At 31.1% G+C, this 17602-nt stretch overlaps 2 protein-coding genes across 6 annotated transcripts in view; one reads left to right on the top strand and one right to left on the bottom strand.

Moving 5' to 3' along the window:
* The window catches only part of LOC107448236 (uncharacterized), a 45636-nt gene extending 36178 nt beyond the window's left edge, over window positions 1–9458 (top strand). For all 4 annotated transcript variants that reach the window (XM_043042879.1, XM_043042873.1, XM_043042878.2 and 1 more), the window contains exons 4-7: window positions 561–852; window positions 3159–3355; window positions 5963–6132; window positions 7568–9458. In XM_043042879.1, coding sequence (XP_042898813.1) covers window positions 561–852; window positions 3159–3355; window positions 5963–6132; window positions 7568–7837 — 929 coding nt within the window. In that variant the 3' untranslated portion in view covers window positions 7838–9458. The remainder of the gene's footprint in view (window positions 1–560; window positions 853–3158; window positions 3356–5962; window positions 6133–7567) is intronic.
* Window positions 9459–15176: 5718 nt separating this feature from the next.
* The window catches only part of LOC107448230 (ubiquitin carboxyl-terminal hydrolase 4), a gene marked incomplete in the record, with an annotated part of 40108 nt that continues 37682 nt past the window's right edge, over window positions 15177–17602 (bottom strand). For both annotated transcript variants that reach the window (XM_071179780.1, XM_043042886.2), the window contains 1 exon segment: window positions 15177–16129. In XM_071179780.1, the coding sequence (XP_071035881.1) occupies window positions 15956–16129 (174 nt within the window).

The following is a 17602-nucleotide window of genomic DNA, read 5'->3' as shown; positions in this document are numbered from 1 at the left end:
TCTCGGAACCCTAATGCAGTCACTCTAGTTCCGGGTACCAAAGTAGCACCTAATATTAGGTAACATCAGAAAATTTGCAAAATCTAACTTTATCTTGCACAACTTCTAATATTAGAAAGATACAAGAGGTCGCTGTTTGCTCTGCATTATATAATATTAGATTCCATGCAAACTAATATTATCTAGCGTTCTCCATAATATTATTTTGCATTAGTTTTGATGCTATATAATATTAGATGTTGTATTTTCTGATATTATTTTGCGTTGCCTTTTATTTTTTTTTGGAGTAAGCAAGAGGATGTTAGTAGATAATTCGGATGTTAGTAGATAATTCGGCGATATAATTTTACTTATTTTTCTGTATTGTTGTGAAACAGTAAAACATAGAACAATAGCTTTATGTCATTCCATGTCATTCCTTATTATGTCATTCCTTTATAAAGGAGCATTTTGGGAACCACTGCTCCTAACTCCGGTGGGCAGGGATCCATTAATGTTCGTTTAAAATGATGAAACAATTTAATTATCTTCTCTTCATTCTCTTTTTCACTTTCTTTCAGTTGCATTAACACAGTATGTTGCTGACTGTTTGACGAAAGATGCAAAACTCCCCACTTTGACGAGAGCCTTCGTAACATCGATTTTCAGTCTCCTCATAATAGCTCCCTTTGTCTGGATGGCTCCTCGTCTACTTCTGATCACCTACCACTTTGATGATCCAGTATTTAAAGACAGAATTTTTGACATTCCTGCCATACAACTACTTGTTTTGCTCTTATTATCCTTCCATACTTCTCATTTGTTTTACGAAAATTGTGATGAACTCTCACCTCATCAAAAAAATACTTCCAAGTAAGAATTTTGAACTAGTTTATTTAATTAAATGATCCTCAATTCAACGTAACAGACACTTAAGACAATTCAGAGAAATGTCTTGATCAGTAACAATATATTTATGGCCGGGATAGCTTGGTTGGCAGAACGCTGAACTCAGAATTATGAGAACGAGAGTTCGAATCCAGCCGGCCGAAGACTCCCTGTGTAGTAAATGGTCACTGGTGCACGCTAAATCTGTCGAGTCATAAAGTCCTCCATGTTCCCATAACCAATCAATACCTCTGGGGGATCTGAATTGGAGATTGATCGTTCTCTGGTTCAGGTCAAAATTACGATCTGTGGACGAATGAATTGATATATGAATAGGTTCGCCCTATAAACTGGTGTGACGTATGGGTGTGGCAAAAATCGAATTTTTGCCCATAGATGGCTCCACTGGAAAACAAGAACGATCGCACCCCTTCTGCCTTCATGGCCAACGTCAACAACAGTAACAATTTATCCTGACTGAATTTCTAGATTTGATTGAAGAGACTCCGAACTAGTTGTTTGACTGGTAGGTTTTGTTAAAATCAAGACATATTGCCCTTTTCTACGAGTCTTGCTTTTATTTTAACTGGTTAGTCAAACTTGTCTTGGCACTTTCCGTAAGGAATATACAAGTTTTTGACTGTACTGAATTAGTTCGGGTTTAATTGTTTTCGTTTCAGCTTACTTCATTAAACCAAATCCAAACTACGCTTTCCTGACAGTCTACTGAATGATATTAGATTTCAGAATGATATTCGATTCATAGTTCGATCTATTCGAGCAGAGGAATTAAAAAATCCTTAAACGATTTGTAGAGGAGCTAAGTCTTAGAACAATATGTGCATTTGTACCATGCATGTAGTGGAGCCGTAAACATCACTAACGTCCTTGTAACTGGATCGCTAATCCGGATTTTTTAATCCTTTGACCCCGAACATTTACTTAACATGTTTTTCCTACTTTTTTCATTATTTTGTATTTAGGTCAATAAGCGGAAGAAAAAAATTATATTTACCATTTTAATGATTTATGGTTATGAAATACAGCGTGAGACACCGGTGTCTTTTTCTGCATTAAAGGTCAACTCTTCCAAACACTGATCACTTCCAAACAATAATTTTCAAAATTAGCACTTATTTAAATCTAAGAGAAAGTTATTCATCATTGAAATTTCTTTAATTTAACAAAATTGTTTATTGATAAATTTTTGAATATGAATGAAAAAATGTTCAAACTATTTTTTTCGGATTTTATATTTTAGTTGAAACATCGTTCCGATAATCTAATAGATTTTGTATGTAACTATTCTATTTATAGTTTAGAAATACAAAATATATTTTTACTTGTAATTAAAGAGCCAGAAAAAATATGTAAAACGGACAACGGTGTCCCTTCAAAGTATTAAACTTTGTCCCCTACGCCAAAATGTTAAACTTTTCGATTTCCAAAATTCACACCAATTATGACTTTTCTTTAACACGCAGCGGTATGAAAACATTTAGCACTATAGCACAGGTAAACGTGATAGTGCTAGGCACAATATCCCCAAACTTTTTGATTTCTGAAATTCATATCTATTAAGACTTTTTGTTCAAGCTATTTAAGAGAACAATTCTGAGAAAATCCGGGGAAAAGCAGTCTTTGCTAAAATTTATCATTCCGTTTGAATTAAACTAAATTTTAAGTTTGTTGTACACATTCCTAAAGTGCCTGTGGGCCGTGGTAGCCCAGAGGTTAGAGAATCGAACTCCGGTCCGGAGGGTCCGATCCTAGCCACCGCTATCGAGTACGTACTCGCAAAATCTGTGGAATCTAAAATCCTGTTTCCGGTTGCTGATTTGTACCGTGAGTCTGATTTGTGGATTTAGAGAATTTCCTTCCCTTGAGACTTATGTCTAAATTGAGGAATTGGCCTCACAAATTGTGTTCGTATGTCTTCGGATGATTCTCAGAGATGTTTCCCAGACCGTAGCTCATAGTGCAGCTCTAGTGATACGTAAATAAAGTACCTACCAACCTAAAGTACCTGTAGAAGTATTTTATCAATTACTGACCGTCACTTAAATATATTAGGTTGAGAGGAAAGTTTATTTACAAACCTAGGTGTTTAAGTATTTACAAACCTAATTTCCGGCTGATCCTATCATATAAAACATTAACAGTTTGAAACAAATTTAAATACTAAAAAAAATCTTAATAAGCATGCTTTGATGTCATGATTCCTGGAAATGAAGTTTTGGTTTATCAGTTTCTTCAATAAAACTGAAACATAAAATGTGTTTTTTTTACAGCTATATACTGTGTGCATTGCAGTCAGGTTTAGTTGCAGCCATCTACACCACCGTTGAACAATATGTACTTTACATGTTGTTTAAATTGACTATGCAACTCCATACCGGAACTTGTTTGCTTGTAGCTGGAGCTATGTTAGCATACCTTGCTAAAGGCGAAATAGAATACTTCCAGCTAAAGACAACTTCAAAGTCAGGTAAGAGGATTATGAAGTTGATGAAAATAGATAGAAAAATGTATTCGAATCTTATTCATTCTGTGTTAAACTTGGTGTAAAACAAAAGCTATTTATTTGGTTTCTAAAATTTCAAAATTTTATGTATTCAAATACAATCAAATTTGTGAATTTAATATACATGTATATAAATCGTAGGTTATTTTATTTTATAACCATAGTTGAACAGCAGACCCAATTTTGGATACACTTCTAATGTTCATCTTCGAAGCCTTGTAATTTTGAACCCAACCCAGAAGACAAGGGAACTCTTGGATCAATTAGTGGAAGAAATTTGCCTTGTAGGATTTTTTGATAGAACTAACCCGTATTTGCTTTACGTGTAGAGGAAAACCTTTCACGGCTAGTCCGACGGCAAGGGGATCTATAGTACATCTACCACTGAGGATATTTTACATCAGCACTGTGGTCAGTGCGAGCAGGTGCGAAATTCGTACTGACCAGCAATCGCTGGGATTCGAACCCGGTTCATCTCACTGGGAGGCGAGCATTGTGTCCCCTGAGTCACCACGATCTAGTAGGTTATTTGAAAAAAAAATTTTTAATGCCGGCGACATTTTGAAGTAAAGCAAGTAGGAAAAGTTTTTCTAAAGTATTTTCAAAGATGCCTGATTTTTAAATGATTATTTCAAGCAAAATATATGCCTTTAAGCCATGAGAAATGTGCGAAACTTAGTCAGAATTAGCTTAAGCTAATTGCATTCAATATTTAATAAGACTATTTACAATAAGTTTTCACTGTTTTAGGCTGATTAAAAATTACTAGAGATAATCAGGCAATGACCAATGAATGATATAATTTCTAATGAGCCTAAGGATATTTGTCTCACTGCAATGAGCATAAAAAGTATCAGCCTGATGAAAAAATTGACGACTTTCCCAATTAACCTGGCGATTTGCAACGTGACTGCAGCTGCTGATAAAAAGTTACTGCCGTCATTTTGCAGCTATCATTGCCGTCATTTTGCATTTTGCAATGAGCCAGATAATTAAATCAGCCTATGACGCATGCATCTCAAGCGGCAAACACAAATACCAGAGTGGATTTAACCTGAAATCATGACTAGTTAAGATGTGGTATTAAAGATTGTGCATATGCTGTTCAGAATCTGCAATTAATCCAGCTGTGATAAACTTCGAGTAAAAAAGGAAATCCATTCTAAAATTAAAATATAATTTTGACATTTTAATTTTAAAAAAATATGCATTAGGGGAAAATATTATCTAGCTGCTTGTTAAAGTTTGTTTCTTTATGATCTTTATAAAAGTCTCAAAGTTATGAGTCCCCCATTGTCCCCTCTCCGTCACCATGCCCCTACCGGTTAATTTCAGTAAAAAGTTAGCATATACTGGGAAAAAGTAAGATTTGTCAAAACAATAGTAACGGTGACGAGGAAAATGCGAAGAGTGGAGAAATCACATGACCTTAAAATTCTTATTTTGTCGTGTAATTAAAAAAACAAATGCTGCGTGTTAGATTTCGTAAAAAGCGGTTTGGTAACTATTTTCTTTCCTTTTCTAATACTATTAACGATAAAGTAGAATTTCAAAAAAAAAGCATTATAAAATTTATTTGCGGAAAATTATTTTTTGATGCCTGTCATACAAACTAAAAGATCAAATAAATAAAAATCACTGAGTTGAATTTTACCTCTTTTGTTGATTCTATTTATTCAGTATTCTACATGCAAAGAGTATAACTAGTTCTTTTCGTTGTAAAATAAATGTCTCCACCTTGATATACTAGTATTCTTAATTTTCTCAGATAAATAGTATTAAAGTGAAATTTTCTAGTCTCAGGTAGTTCAAACAGTTGAAACTTTTTTCCTTCTTTCCAATGCCCACCTGTGTTAACATCCGTCGATTCAGGCATATACAGGGCAATTTTGTTGACCTCTCTTACAGGGGCAACATATTAGGTGGGCCAACGTCACTCCCACAGTAAAGACAGAGAGAGAAGGAAAGAACATCCATGCCCTGCCCGGGATTCGAACCCCGAACCTTTCTGATGCAAGGACAGTTCCCTGCCCCTTACACAGCCGGTCGGCACAGTTAAAACAAAATCAGTTTAAAAAAATCAATTTTTAAAAAAAAGTGCCCAGGGGAGGTTTAAATTAAAAACTGCTTAAACAATAAAATAAGGGTTAACGACAATTAAATACCTGTATTATAATTTACAATTTGTATTTATACAATTTGTAATTATAAACCCTTTGCAGGTTTGCCAACGCAATGCTTAAGTTAACGTTTATTTTTTCTTCGTCACAGTCAGTTTTCTTCGTCAATCGCAGATTCCGTTGTCCCATTAAATTTTACATACATTTGATTATATCGTAATTTCTCATTATCTATTAATATGATTTTATCATTGTCCCAACTTACATAGGCTGAGCTTTTAACTCTAATTTTGAAAGTTAAAAAATTATTCTTAAATGTTGAAAGTTTAAGACCAGGCGTATGCCTTAATAAAAATATCTACAGTTCATCACACGAGTTTATTATCTCCGTAATATCTCTACAGTCAATAACTTTAAATTCATTAATCACCCAAACTCTGAAATATTTCAGGATTCTTTCAACCTTTGAAGAACAAAGCCTTTTGGGGACTTGCTGCAGCATTTATTTTTCTGATAACACTGCCACTCTGGATGAATTCTGAGGACATTAAATCGACAGGAACTCGATTGGAACTGGGACCTTGCGGTATCACGCATGCTATATCCAATACTAATCCACTGGTGCGTACATTTCTAAAATAATAATTATTATAAAAGATACGTTTCTTAAGAAGACTAAAATTTTATTTCTGTTTTACCGTAAAACGAAAAAGATAAGAATTTTTGATGGTAATCGTAAAAATGATATACAGTGCCTTAAAAAAAAGAAAAAAATGGACCACCCTGAATAACTTCTGATCTAATGATTGGATCTTCTCGTTATAGGACTCATTCTCAATGGTTCGAGGGATTAACAGCAAATATGCTGATTTAATTAATGCAGACGATATTTTAAGTTACAAAATCAAACATAAAAACGTACTTTCTCTGAATAAACATACCTTTTTCAAACGAATTCGGATTTCTGACCCCCCCCCCAAAAAAAATAGGGTCCCCATAGTGGTCTAAAGAGCGATCCAAAGAATGATCCCCTCTTTATATTAATTTTACTCAACGTATTTCGCAATATCTCGAGAGCTTGAGTGAATTGAAACATTTTTGCACACATTATAAAATTCGTTTGTACAAAGATAATTCCATGCAAAAAATTAATTTATTTTAATAAATATTTTTAATTTAATAATAGTCAAAAAAATTTCGAATTGTGATGCATACAATTTTTTTACGTTTTAAACTATGTAATTTTGCATGGCAAAATATAAAATTTGTGCGAAATCGGTAGAATAGTTTCTAGAAATAGAATATTGTAAAAGTCGTATTTAAAATTATAAATAAAAATATATATAAAAAAAGTCAATAAAAGTAATAAATATTTACTAATATAAATTTTCTGCATGGAATTATCTTTGGATAAACGAACTTTATGATTGTGTATAAAAATGTTTCAATTCACTTAGTTCTCGAGACATGGCGAAATACGCAGAGTAAAATTAACATTAAGGAGTCTAAACTTCGGATCGCTCTCCTGACCAAACTATGGGGACCATATTTCCCAGATTATGGTATTTTAGGGGGTCAGAAATCCGAATCCGTTGAAAAATAGGTATGTTAATTCAGAGAAAGTACGTTTTTGTGCCTGATTTCGAAACTCAGAACATCGTCTACATTAATTATTCAGCATATTTGAGCTCACTCCCTCGAACCATTAAGATTGAGTCTTACAACGTGAAAATCCGATCATTAGATCAAAAGTTATTCAGAGTTGTTCGGTTTTTTTTTTTTAAGGTTTGTATATTTTTCATTTGATTTCTGCGTGTGAGTTAGTTCCTAGAACTGTATTTGTATGTCGTAATTCTCTAACTACCTTAGATACAGGACTAGGTCGATCTACTTTTAGAATTCGAATTACCACTCTCCGTCACCTATGCTGAATGGAAGACAGACTTAAACAAAATTTTTATTTTTCTTAAATATTCCAACTTTTTAAGTTTCTATCAGATGTGTACTTTTCAATTACAATTTTACTGTTCTTATTGATTTTCAATTTATTTTTTAGGACGTTACAAGAAGACGTTTTGTATGCCCTGAAGATACAAGATTGTTGAATTACGACTTCCATTGCGTTGCCCAGAATGAAATGTCGCAGGCTGTAAAGGACATCAGAAAGACATACACTATTTGTGGGAAATCATTCGTGAATTACCTCCAAACGGTGCAAATAATGGCAGTTTATTCAGTTTTGTGTTTGTTAGTATTTCATTCTGTAATGCGCTTCTCCTTCGCTTTCCAAGTTGAAAAGAAAACAATTCCTAAAATAATTGAGTAATTCCGGAAATTAAAATGTTTTTCGAGTGGAAAGTTAGATAATGAAATTCAAATAAATTCAGACTGTAAAGAAAAAAAAATGCTATTTAACATGAAACAGAATTTTTTTTGTTGTTGTTGCCCTGGTTGCTATAAGATCGATCATTAAATTACTTTTTAACTTTGGTTAATAAGTAATAAGTTTGCACCCTAAGAGTAATATAAATGCCAAGTTGATAGTTTTGTAGAAGATAAATAAACCTACCACGAAAAAAAACTGCAGTTCATTTTTTTTTTTTTACTAATACATTTTCATCTTCATCCATTGCTGGAGGATTTTTTCTCTCCATTTTTTGTTATCCAAGATAAACAAATATTATTCAAATTTTAGTCTTCTAAGCAATAAAAAACGTGAATTAAACCTTTGCCTCATTACAAGGACATAGAAGTAAAATTATAATTCCTCTATAATAGACTTAAATTGTATTAATTGTTTTAAATTTACCATATTTCAAAAATACAAAATAATTATTCTAAGTGTTTTGATAAAAGTTAAATATTTGAGATAGGTGTTAATCATAGTTATTTTAGGCTTTTAAGTTATGGGGCTAAAGAAGAAATCTTGTAAAAAGACTTTGAAGTACTCATGTTTTGTACCGGTTACTAATATGTCATTCAGAAACTTACTGGAAAAAAAATATTTTGAACTGCAGTATTGTTAAACAATTTCAACCGTAAAAATAAATCTGTAAATAAAGTGTTACAAATATTTTAAATTATTAGAAAGAAAGTACAATAAAAATTAGTCAATTTTTGTCTGTATTAAGACTGTATTTTGTTATGCTTGTTTTTTATACTGTAATCATCTTATCATTATGGTTTCACATTTTGCTTAGAAGAAAAGGCTAATATTTAGTTTGTGTTACCAGTGGACTTTTGCATATTTTCATGACACTGAAGTTTGTGAAAAATATTTTTGAAGAAACAAATATTAAAAGAAGCTTAATGTCACAAAAACAAAAGTATTAGTTTTGCCGACTTAAATATTTTTGAATGTTTTCTTTTACAAAACTAAAGAAATTCGCACAATTTGAAGGAGTCAAAGTTAGAAATAAGTGAAAAACTTAATCTACATCAATTTTTATTTTACCATTTAGTGCAGAAACCTTTAAGTGTTCTAATTTGTAAAAGTATTATGAGAAGTTATGTATTTTCTTGAATAACATTTTATTGTATTAACATTAAACCTTATGACATTACTCTCACTTTTAACACCTTTCTTCGAATGTCAGACCAAATTTTTGCAACTTCTTTCAAAAAAGCAGTTCAACGTGGATAAAGTTCCAACACATTTATTGACATATTTGAAGTTTAATGTTAGTAGTAATATACTTAATGGTAACAGAACACTTGCACTAATGTTTTCTTTGTATATTTTTTATAAAAAATATAAATTTACTGAATACATTGAAGTAATATTTTAAATTTTTTAAAATTGTTATAGATATCAAACTCAGTTTGTTCTTTAAAAAAAATAAATTAAGTTATTGTTTTTGTTGTTACTGTGTTATTTGTTAAAGTGCACATATGCATACTTTGTAAAATTAAATGTTTGTAAATAAAAGTATCAAATTGTTTCATTACTTTTTTCTGTAACATAATTATTTTAACACTAAATATTAAAATAAATTATACCCACCAGTAGACAAATGCATACCTGCCAACCTTTACGCATTTAGCGTAAAATTTTATTTCTATATCTAAAGTGGTAGCAAAATGCAGGGCTAAAGAGCAAAATGTATGCTTTCTATATATTCCTTGCATTTATAAACTTAATTTATTATCTTTTTGAAAGCCACTATTTTTTTAAAAATTAAGCATATATATTTATATGTAATAGTGACATACTCCGCATAAGCTTTTTCAAATTACAATGTATGTTTCTGCCTAAAATTCTATTTTACTACCACTGGGGAAAATCATCCTCGAAAGGATTAAAAGTTGGCAGGTATGCAAATGGAAAACATTTGAACACAATTCATTAGTTGAAAATAGCTTGGAATAAATAAGTTTTTAAGCTTTAAATAGCACAGCTTTACTCCCCCCAGCATTTAACAAGGCATTTCTTAGTCTTGGATTTACATGTGATTAGTCTCATTTCATAAAATAAAAAAATTTATTGTATTTCTTTTCTCATTGACAAGTGAAGTAGCAGTCATAAACATCAATGCTTATAAGTGCATTTACAAATTTATGAACAAAAAAAAAATTTCTTATCTGGTCAGCTGAAACTGAGCTACAAGTTCAACATAAGTAAACAATTTGACAGCTAACTGTACTTTATTTTTGTTTTAACTTTACTCATCAATTTATGCTGGTTCAATATTTTAGTTTCAATGCTTTATGAATTCTAAGGAAGAGAGATTGGTTTTTATGAACTAAGCTCGGCCAGTTGTGCTTTTCTTCCCCCTTTGGTTTTATTCGTGTTACAAATTTAAGTTACAGAATATGTTAATGCCCTCGAATACTGAAATTTATAATTTTCAATACATAAAATCTTTAAATGTTCAATATTTCACAAAACAAAATGCACATACAGTATATTATTAAAACAAGTATCAGTAAAGTTAATTTACGCTAACATAATCCGAAAAGAGTCTGAGCAGTTCTGAGTTGGTAAGCATAGGTACTTTTCATCCTAGTATAGATTTAAATTCTTACAAAACAGCAAGGTTAGCAGGTCCCAAAGTAAAAATGATATTTATCTAATTCACTATCAAGGCTTAGGAACCCCTATAACCAATAATTTTATGTAAACTAAAGAGTTTGTATTTCGGACAAATGTTAATTTGTGGCCTTGGAGAATTTCCGCATTTAATGTCAGTAGGGCCACTTGGGATTTTTTGCATTATTCTACAATTTATAATTTTTCTGCTAAATAACAGTTGCAAATTAATTTAGTAAAAAGAAGTCATTTTCCCATGCAACTTTATTTTTTTCAATTTCAGAACCCATGTGCTAAACCTCACGAAAGTTGCTTGAATTTTGATCCACAACAAATGGCGGTTTATTTTTAAATATTGATAACAAATAAGCCAAAAATATTCCAGGAAAGAGTGATATTTCTATAAAACTCTTGTCTGCTGCAAAGGAATATTCTTACATGAACTTAACCAGATTCTGGAATTCAAAAGCCAACTTACAAGAAAAATACGGCAAGTGTTCCCTGTGCTGTCTAATTCAGTGGACTATGAAAAGAACTGTATCCTGTTACAGCTTAATTATGAAACAAAGTTTTTTAGAATGTTTCTGGACTAACTTAACTTTAATGCTGAGTATGGATAATGGGCAACTTTGATGAAATATTTGCTCAAATAATTGTTACCAAAACAAAAAAATGAATTTTGTTTTTTAAATGAGTTTTAATTTTCTAGGTCAGTCACAACATGTGTGATTAAGTTTTAAAAAATGACTGCATCCTTGCAGCATAATTTCAAAAATATTTTTACACACTTTATAGGGACCAAGGATAATAGGGGTTGATACCTGTGACAACAGACACTATCTTTTGAGCTGGTGGTCATGTGCTGGAACTTCTTGGCTTTTTTTTATTGTCGGGTGATTTTTAATATCTGTGAAAATTGAAAATAAAACCCTATATAAAATTAAAAACACTGTAGATAAGTATCAAAATATCAATTTGAGAAAACTATTTACTCACAAAATTGTGAATGCTTGTTGTACCTTGGGTGAATACAAGCAACAAGCCAAGTTAGCACTCCTAACATGTAAAAAATTTGAAACATTTTTTAATATTATGTTTAACTTATGCAGGCTACTCAAAAATTAAGTTTTAATTGCATGAAATTCAAAAAGTTTAAAAGAAAGTGTAATTTAAGGACCAACACCTAATGGTCCAAGGTACAGCACCATATTGTAACAATTTTTCAAGCTGAAAAATATATATATATATTTCTGGAGGGCATGACAGAATTCGTTCAAGTTAAATAAAAATAAGATACAACACTCTTCTACCTATACATACAATAGAGTTGAACAAAAGATAAGAGTAAACCAACCAGTGAAGGAACATTTCATATATATTGATTAAAAAATAAGAATTTGAAAGTTTTTCTTTAGATTGATTGGTAACAATAGCTTACTGCCAAACAATAGGAAGTCATCTAGAAATGTTTTGGATTACCTGGTCAGACTTCCCTGGAAAAAATGTTGAATTAGTTATTATCTCTGCAACACCTTGTTTCTTTGAAAAAATTATAAGGTGAATGTTTGTATTTATATGTTTGAAGTGGAATTAATTGCACGTAATAGTTTTATTTTTCTCACTGTGAAAAAAAGAATTCAAAATATAGTTATTGAAGTTACGTTTTATTTTTTTAAGCATCATAGCAAAGTACTGAGATAAGGGGGTGTTTATTCACTGGATCACCAAACGATGAAAAACCAGTGAAGGAACAAGTGTTCCTTTACTGGGTTTTTTTCTAAGTTAATGAAAATAAAGGATAAACTTTTAATTTTCTTGTACCTACAGTGATGTTCCGCATCAAAAGTATGTTAAAAATACGAAAAACTTATAACCAGTGAGGGAACAGGCACGTTCTTTTACTGGGCATAGATTTACCAATGAATGAACACTATGCGTTAATATGTTGTCACTTTAATTTTAAATTCATGTTAACAAAAAAAAATAAACATTTTCCAAGTATTTATATGTTAAAATTTCAAGAATAAGCTTGTTTTTAAATATTTGTATGGCTTATAAATTCATAAAGAGCCTTAAAAAATAACCAAAATTAAGTGTTCCTTTACTGAGTGTTCATTCACTGGTAAGAGCTGTTCTTTCACTTGGTCTTCTTACTACTTGTTATTTGAACCTCCAAAACTTTAAAACAATATTATGTAAGTTCTCTACAATTTTTTTTTACATAATTTGTAATTACAGTAGAGTCTCGAAAATCCGAGGTAATTGGGGCTAACACAACCTCGAATTACTGAAAATTCGGATTTTCCGAAAAAGTAGAAAATTTTTAACAACTACAAATGAAATTAAATAAAATGAACATATTACTTTAAAATCCTATATTCTTTAGTATAATGACGTAAAAGATTCTTTACAATTTAAAAAAATTGTCAATTTTTTGTTGCTTCAATATATTACTTCTCTTTGTTGATGTGATAGTCAGCCAACGCTTCAAAAGCAAAACATCTGCAGGGGTGGCTTCAGTTTGCTGTTCTACATATTTTAAAGCTAGTTCTAAGGCTGCAGAACCTACACTATGAGATTTTTTTCTTCTGATAACGGAGAGTCGTTTTCTTCTGTCTCATATTCTTCCATCATTTCTATAATACTTGAGTCTGTTATTTCCAGCTTGTCGTCACTATTTAGCCATTCATTTAGATCAACTGCATTAGAGTTTTCGCAGCCTGGTAATTCCTTCACCAAATCTTTCAAAACAATTGTTTCACTATCATCATCATTAATTTTCTCAATAGGCGTAACCAATTCAGGTAGAAACTTAAGTCCACGATTTAATTACTGTCGCAGGTTGAACTTCTTCCCAAGAATCTGCTATCCAGTAGACAACATCTCTCAGACTTACATTCCTCAAAACATCCGCAACACTTTCATCATCAGACTGAACTAAATGTTGTAACAAAAGGTGTCGATATTTTTTCTTTAAATTTTCCAATACACCCTGATCTATTGGCTGAATCAAACTTGTAACATTGGCAGGAAAAAATATAGCACAGATTTCACCACAACGTAGCTCATCATCGTCCAGATGAGATGGAGCGTTATCTAAAAACAAAATTGCTTTGCAAGGCAAATTTTTTTTCTCAATGCCTTCCGTGTTTCTGGAACAAAATGTTCTAGAAACCATTGCTTGAAAATTTCTCGATTCATCCATGCACTTTTCTGATTTGTGTAATGTACTGGTAAGGCTTCTTTAGTGATGTTTTTTAAGGCTCTAGGTTTGGCAGATTTCCCAATCACAGTCAGTTTCATTTTATGATTTCCAGATGCATTGGCGCATGCTAAAATGGTTAATCGTTCCTTCCGTTTTTTGTGACCTGGAGCTGAATTTTCCTCTTTTGAAACAAGTTCAAACCTGTTTCGTCACAGTTATAACTGGTCAGGTGTGAGCTTTTCCGCCAATATAATGTCTTCAATCCGTTTTTGAAATGCCTGCACAGCTGACGTATCTGCCGAGAGTATTTCACCGCAAATATTTAGTTGACGTACACCATATCGTTTTTTCCAACGGTCTAACCAACCAACACTTGCTGCGAAATCTTCTTCTTTGAACTGATTTCTGAAAAACACAGGAGTACCTATTTATAGGAGTACCTTTGCCACGCTGTTGAGTAAACCAAAGAAATAAAGCCTTGCTAGTTTTTTCATAGTCTGATGTTCTCATAGATTTTCTTTTTTCTCCTGGAGTCTCATTGCACTTCTGTGAACAAAACTGCTCAATTTTTTACTCGATTGCGGCGCCAGTCACCAACTGTTACCTCTCCAACACCCAAATCGGTAGCAACACTTTTTATTGTTTCACCTGCATCTAATCTTTTTATAGCATTCAATTTAGTTATCATAGATACAAATTTTCTCTTATTTTTTCCACTCATTTTCGCAGCAGGCATCTTAACGCAACACTTTCAACAGCAATAAGTTTCCAAAATAATAAGGATCAAGTAAGCATGTGTATTGAGTCCCTAACTAGCATCCAAGCTACTAGTACAATTGAACTTGGAAGAATAAAACTCTTGTAGATCTGGTTTGAAAATTCCTTTCTTTCCAGCGCTTTTGGTTGCTAGGGGGAAAATTTGGCACCTTGAATTAAGCGGAACCTCGGACTTCTGAAACTCGAACTTTCGAGACTCTACTGTAGTAACAAATATGTTGACACTGTCATTTAACTAAAATTACAAATTTTGAAATTAATATTTTTTAAAAGGCAAGCGAAGCTTAAGTGTTCCTTCACTGGTTAGTTTACCCTACAAGTGCTTTAGTAAAAAAAAAAAAAGTGTCAACTTTGCTCAAAAGAAGTTGAACATTATCTTTATTATAAAGCTTCAGACTTTTAAAAAAACTAATTCTTAACATTTTGACATGGTGTAATCGGAGATCAAAAGCAAATACCTGGACTCTTAGACCTGGAAATATTTTTTAATGCAAGCATTATTTAGAAATAACTTAGATCAAATATCTTGCAATTTATCTTAAAGTTAATAAACTCCTAAAGATATAAGAATAAAGAAGTTTTGATACAAAGATTGTATGTTACACACAGTACTATTTTTTGTAAGTGTTGAGAGTGAAAGAAGACTACTACAAAGTACCCTAATAAATTTTATTGAAATAAATTAAAATTCTGTAATGTATAGCACAATATATTACAAGTAGTTGTGTCAAAAATCCACAGCACACAAGTCACCACTCTGAAAGAATTTTTTTTTTTTTAACCATAAAGCTATACATAAAATATTTTCAAGTGACCAAAATTGGCTGTAAAAGTAGAAATTCTCAGCTAAGATCTTGGAGAGCATTGTATTTTATAACATTATATACACCAAGACTGAGATGGTTTAACTGAGCCAAAGACAAAATATTAAGATAAAACATTTGTATGTGTTAAAAAAATTACTCTTCAGAACTAAGTAGTATGAAAATAAAGCAATGCATCTCATAAGTTTTTTTATTTACAATAACGCATAGTTATAACTACTTTTACAACCGCCGTAAATGTCAAAAAAATAATTCTGAAATTGCTTGAAAGAAGAACCATGCATTGAATATTTAAATTAAGAGCATTCAATTGAATGAAAACAATTTTGTGTGTTAAATAAATTATTAAATTTTACAAAAACAAACAACATTTTCAAAGTAAAGGTTCAATACTTATGCCTGTGTACAAGTTTCCATTTTATAAAAATGAAGAACTTGCTAAATCCTCTCTCGGTGAGAATCAAATATCTACAGCTACATACAAAAACATCAGAGAGGTGGATTCTCTCTCATTTTGGATAATCTCTCCTCATCACACTTCTTTAGGTCACCATGTCCATAGAAACTTGACGTTTGCTTAAAGAATCACTAATTTTAAATAAATTAACCCTAATTTGTATCCATGTTGCAGTCTTCATCACTTGACGAGACAGCATCATCGTCAGGACTGGATACTTGTGAACTTCTGGGTGCACCTAGAGCAGCAGAGATGTTGTGCCGGCTAGAATGACTCATTGCAGATGCATCTCGGCGCATATAAAACAATACATAGGCAGCTTTGGACTATAAGAAGAAAATACAGATCGGTAAAACACTTTTAGGGACATGATACACTAAGAATATTTCATTTTAAAAAAATATTAATTCTAAATAGAAGTTACTAGAACATACTCCTTTAGTTATAAGTCAGAAAAACATAAAGCAATATTAATATTCCATCGTAAATAAATGTTTGAACACCACAAAAAAAGATAATTTATTTTACATAATTTATTATCATAGGAACTACTTCTGAAATTAATGATTTTGCAGAACTGGCTAGTTTTTTTAGTAATACATTGTCTTTGAAGGATTGAAATACCAGGGGTGATTGTGAGCCCAAGTCAAAATTCCGGAAAATTTCTTTAGTTTAAAAAAAACANAAAAAAAAAAAAAAAAAAAAAAAAAAAAACAGTTAAAATTGAAAAATTAGAAATAAATTTAAACAAGGTTTTTTTTTCCCTCTTTCTCAATATTTCTCAGTTTATTTAAAATTTTACACATACCTATGATGACCTGGAGAAGTAATTAAAATTTACAAATATGTCTTTCTTTCTTGAGTTAATGATTAAAACAACTATTTACTGATAAAAAATTAATATTAATCATGAAATTAAGCTTAAAGTATCTCACTGGCTCTCCCTTGCAAACAAATAAAATAAACTATCTTTTTAAGTTCCAATTTTGAAAATTTGATTTCCAGAAACTTCTGTGATCAATGATTTTTTTAAACATCTGGACCTTCCATCTCTGGAAACTTCCGGAGCACAATCAGCCTTGAAAAACAATCAAATAATTTTCAATGCATAAATTGATGTGAAAAAACTATTTATTTACAAATAAGTAAATATTAAAGTGCTGGAAACAAAAATTATCAATGAAAATTAATGCTAATCGGAAAGTTGCGAAAAATAGTAATAACTATAGAAAAATAGCAATAATAGTATTAACACCAACACATATCTAGATGAGAATTTGACACATTGGATTAGTTTTACTCCTTAAAAATTTCACCAGAAGGGAAAATACTCCTCATAGATTTCTTTTTAGTTAAAATTTAGTTTTCATGCAAATCCAAAAAAGATAATTCTTTGAAAATAAATGAATAGTGTAGAATGTGATAAAATATTCAGGAAATTCGTTTATATTACTTTACAAATGCCTACAAATACAAATGCTCATGAAAAAGATTTTGCAACTCAGAATATCAAAAGACTTATGTTTTCCTATCTTTTATTTTAAATTTTCTTTTCAAATAATACTAAAAAAAATTTTTTTTAATAGCAATTTGACGAATGTTGAAAAACATATATGGGTCATTCTCACGAAAACTGTCATTTTTCAGTTCATAAAATCCCAAAAAAGTGAAGTGAATAAAAAGCTCTGAAACTTTTTATATTAATAGAAATATGTAATGGCATTATAGAGAAAGTATATATCCTATAAATTATACTTAATATTTAAATTAATTAATTTTTTAAATAATTAATTTATAAT

The sequence above is a fragment of the Parasteatoda tepidariorum genome, chromosome 4 (genome assembly GCF_043381705.1).
Source record: "Parasteatoda tepidariorum isolate YZ-2023 chromosome 4, CAS_Ptep_4.0, whole genome shotgun sequence".
Lineage (NCBI taxonomy): Eukaryota > Metazoa > Arthropoda > Arachnida > Araneae > Theridiidae > Parasteatoda > Parasteatoda tepidariorum.
This window is presented reverse-complemented; position numbering and strand designations above follow the sequence as displayed.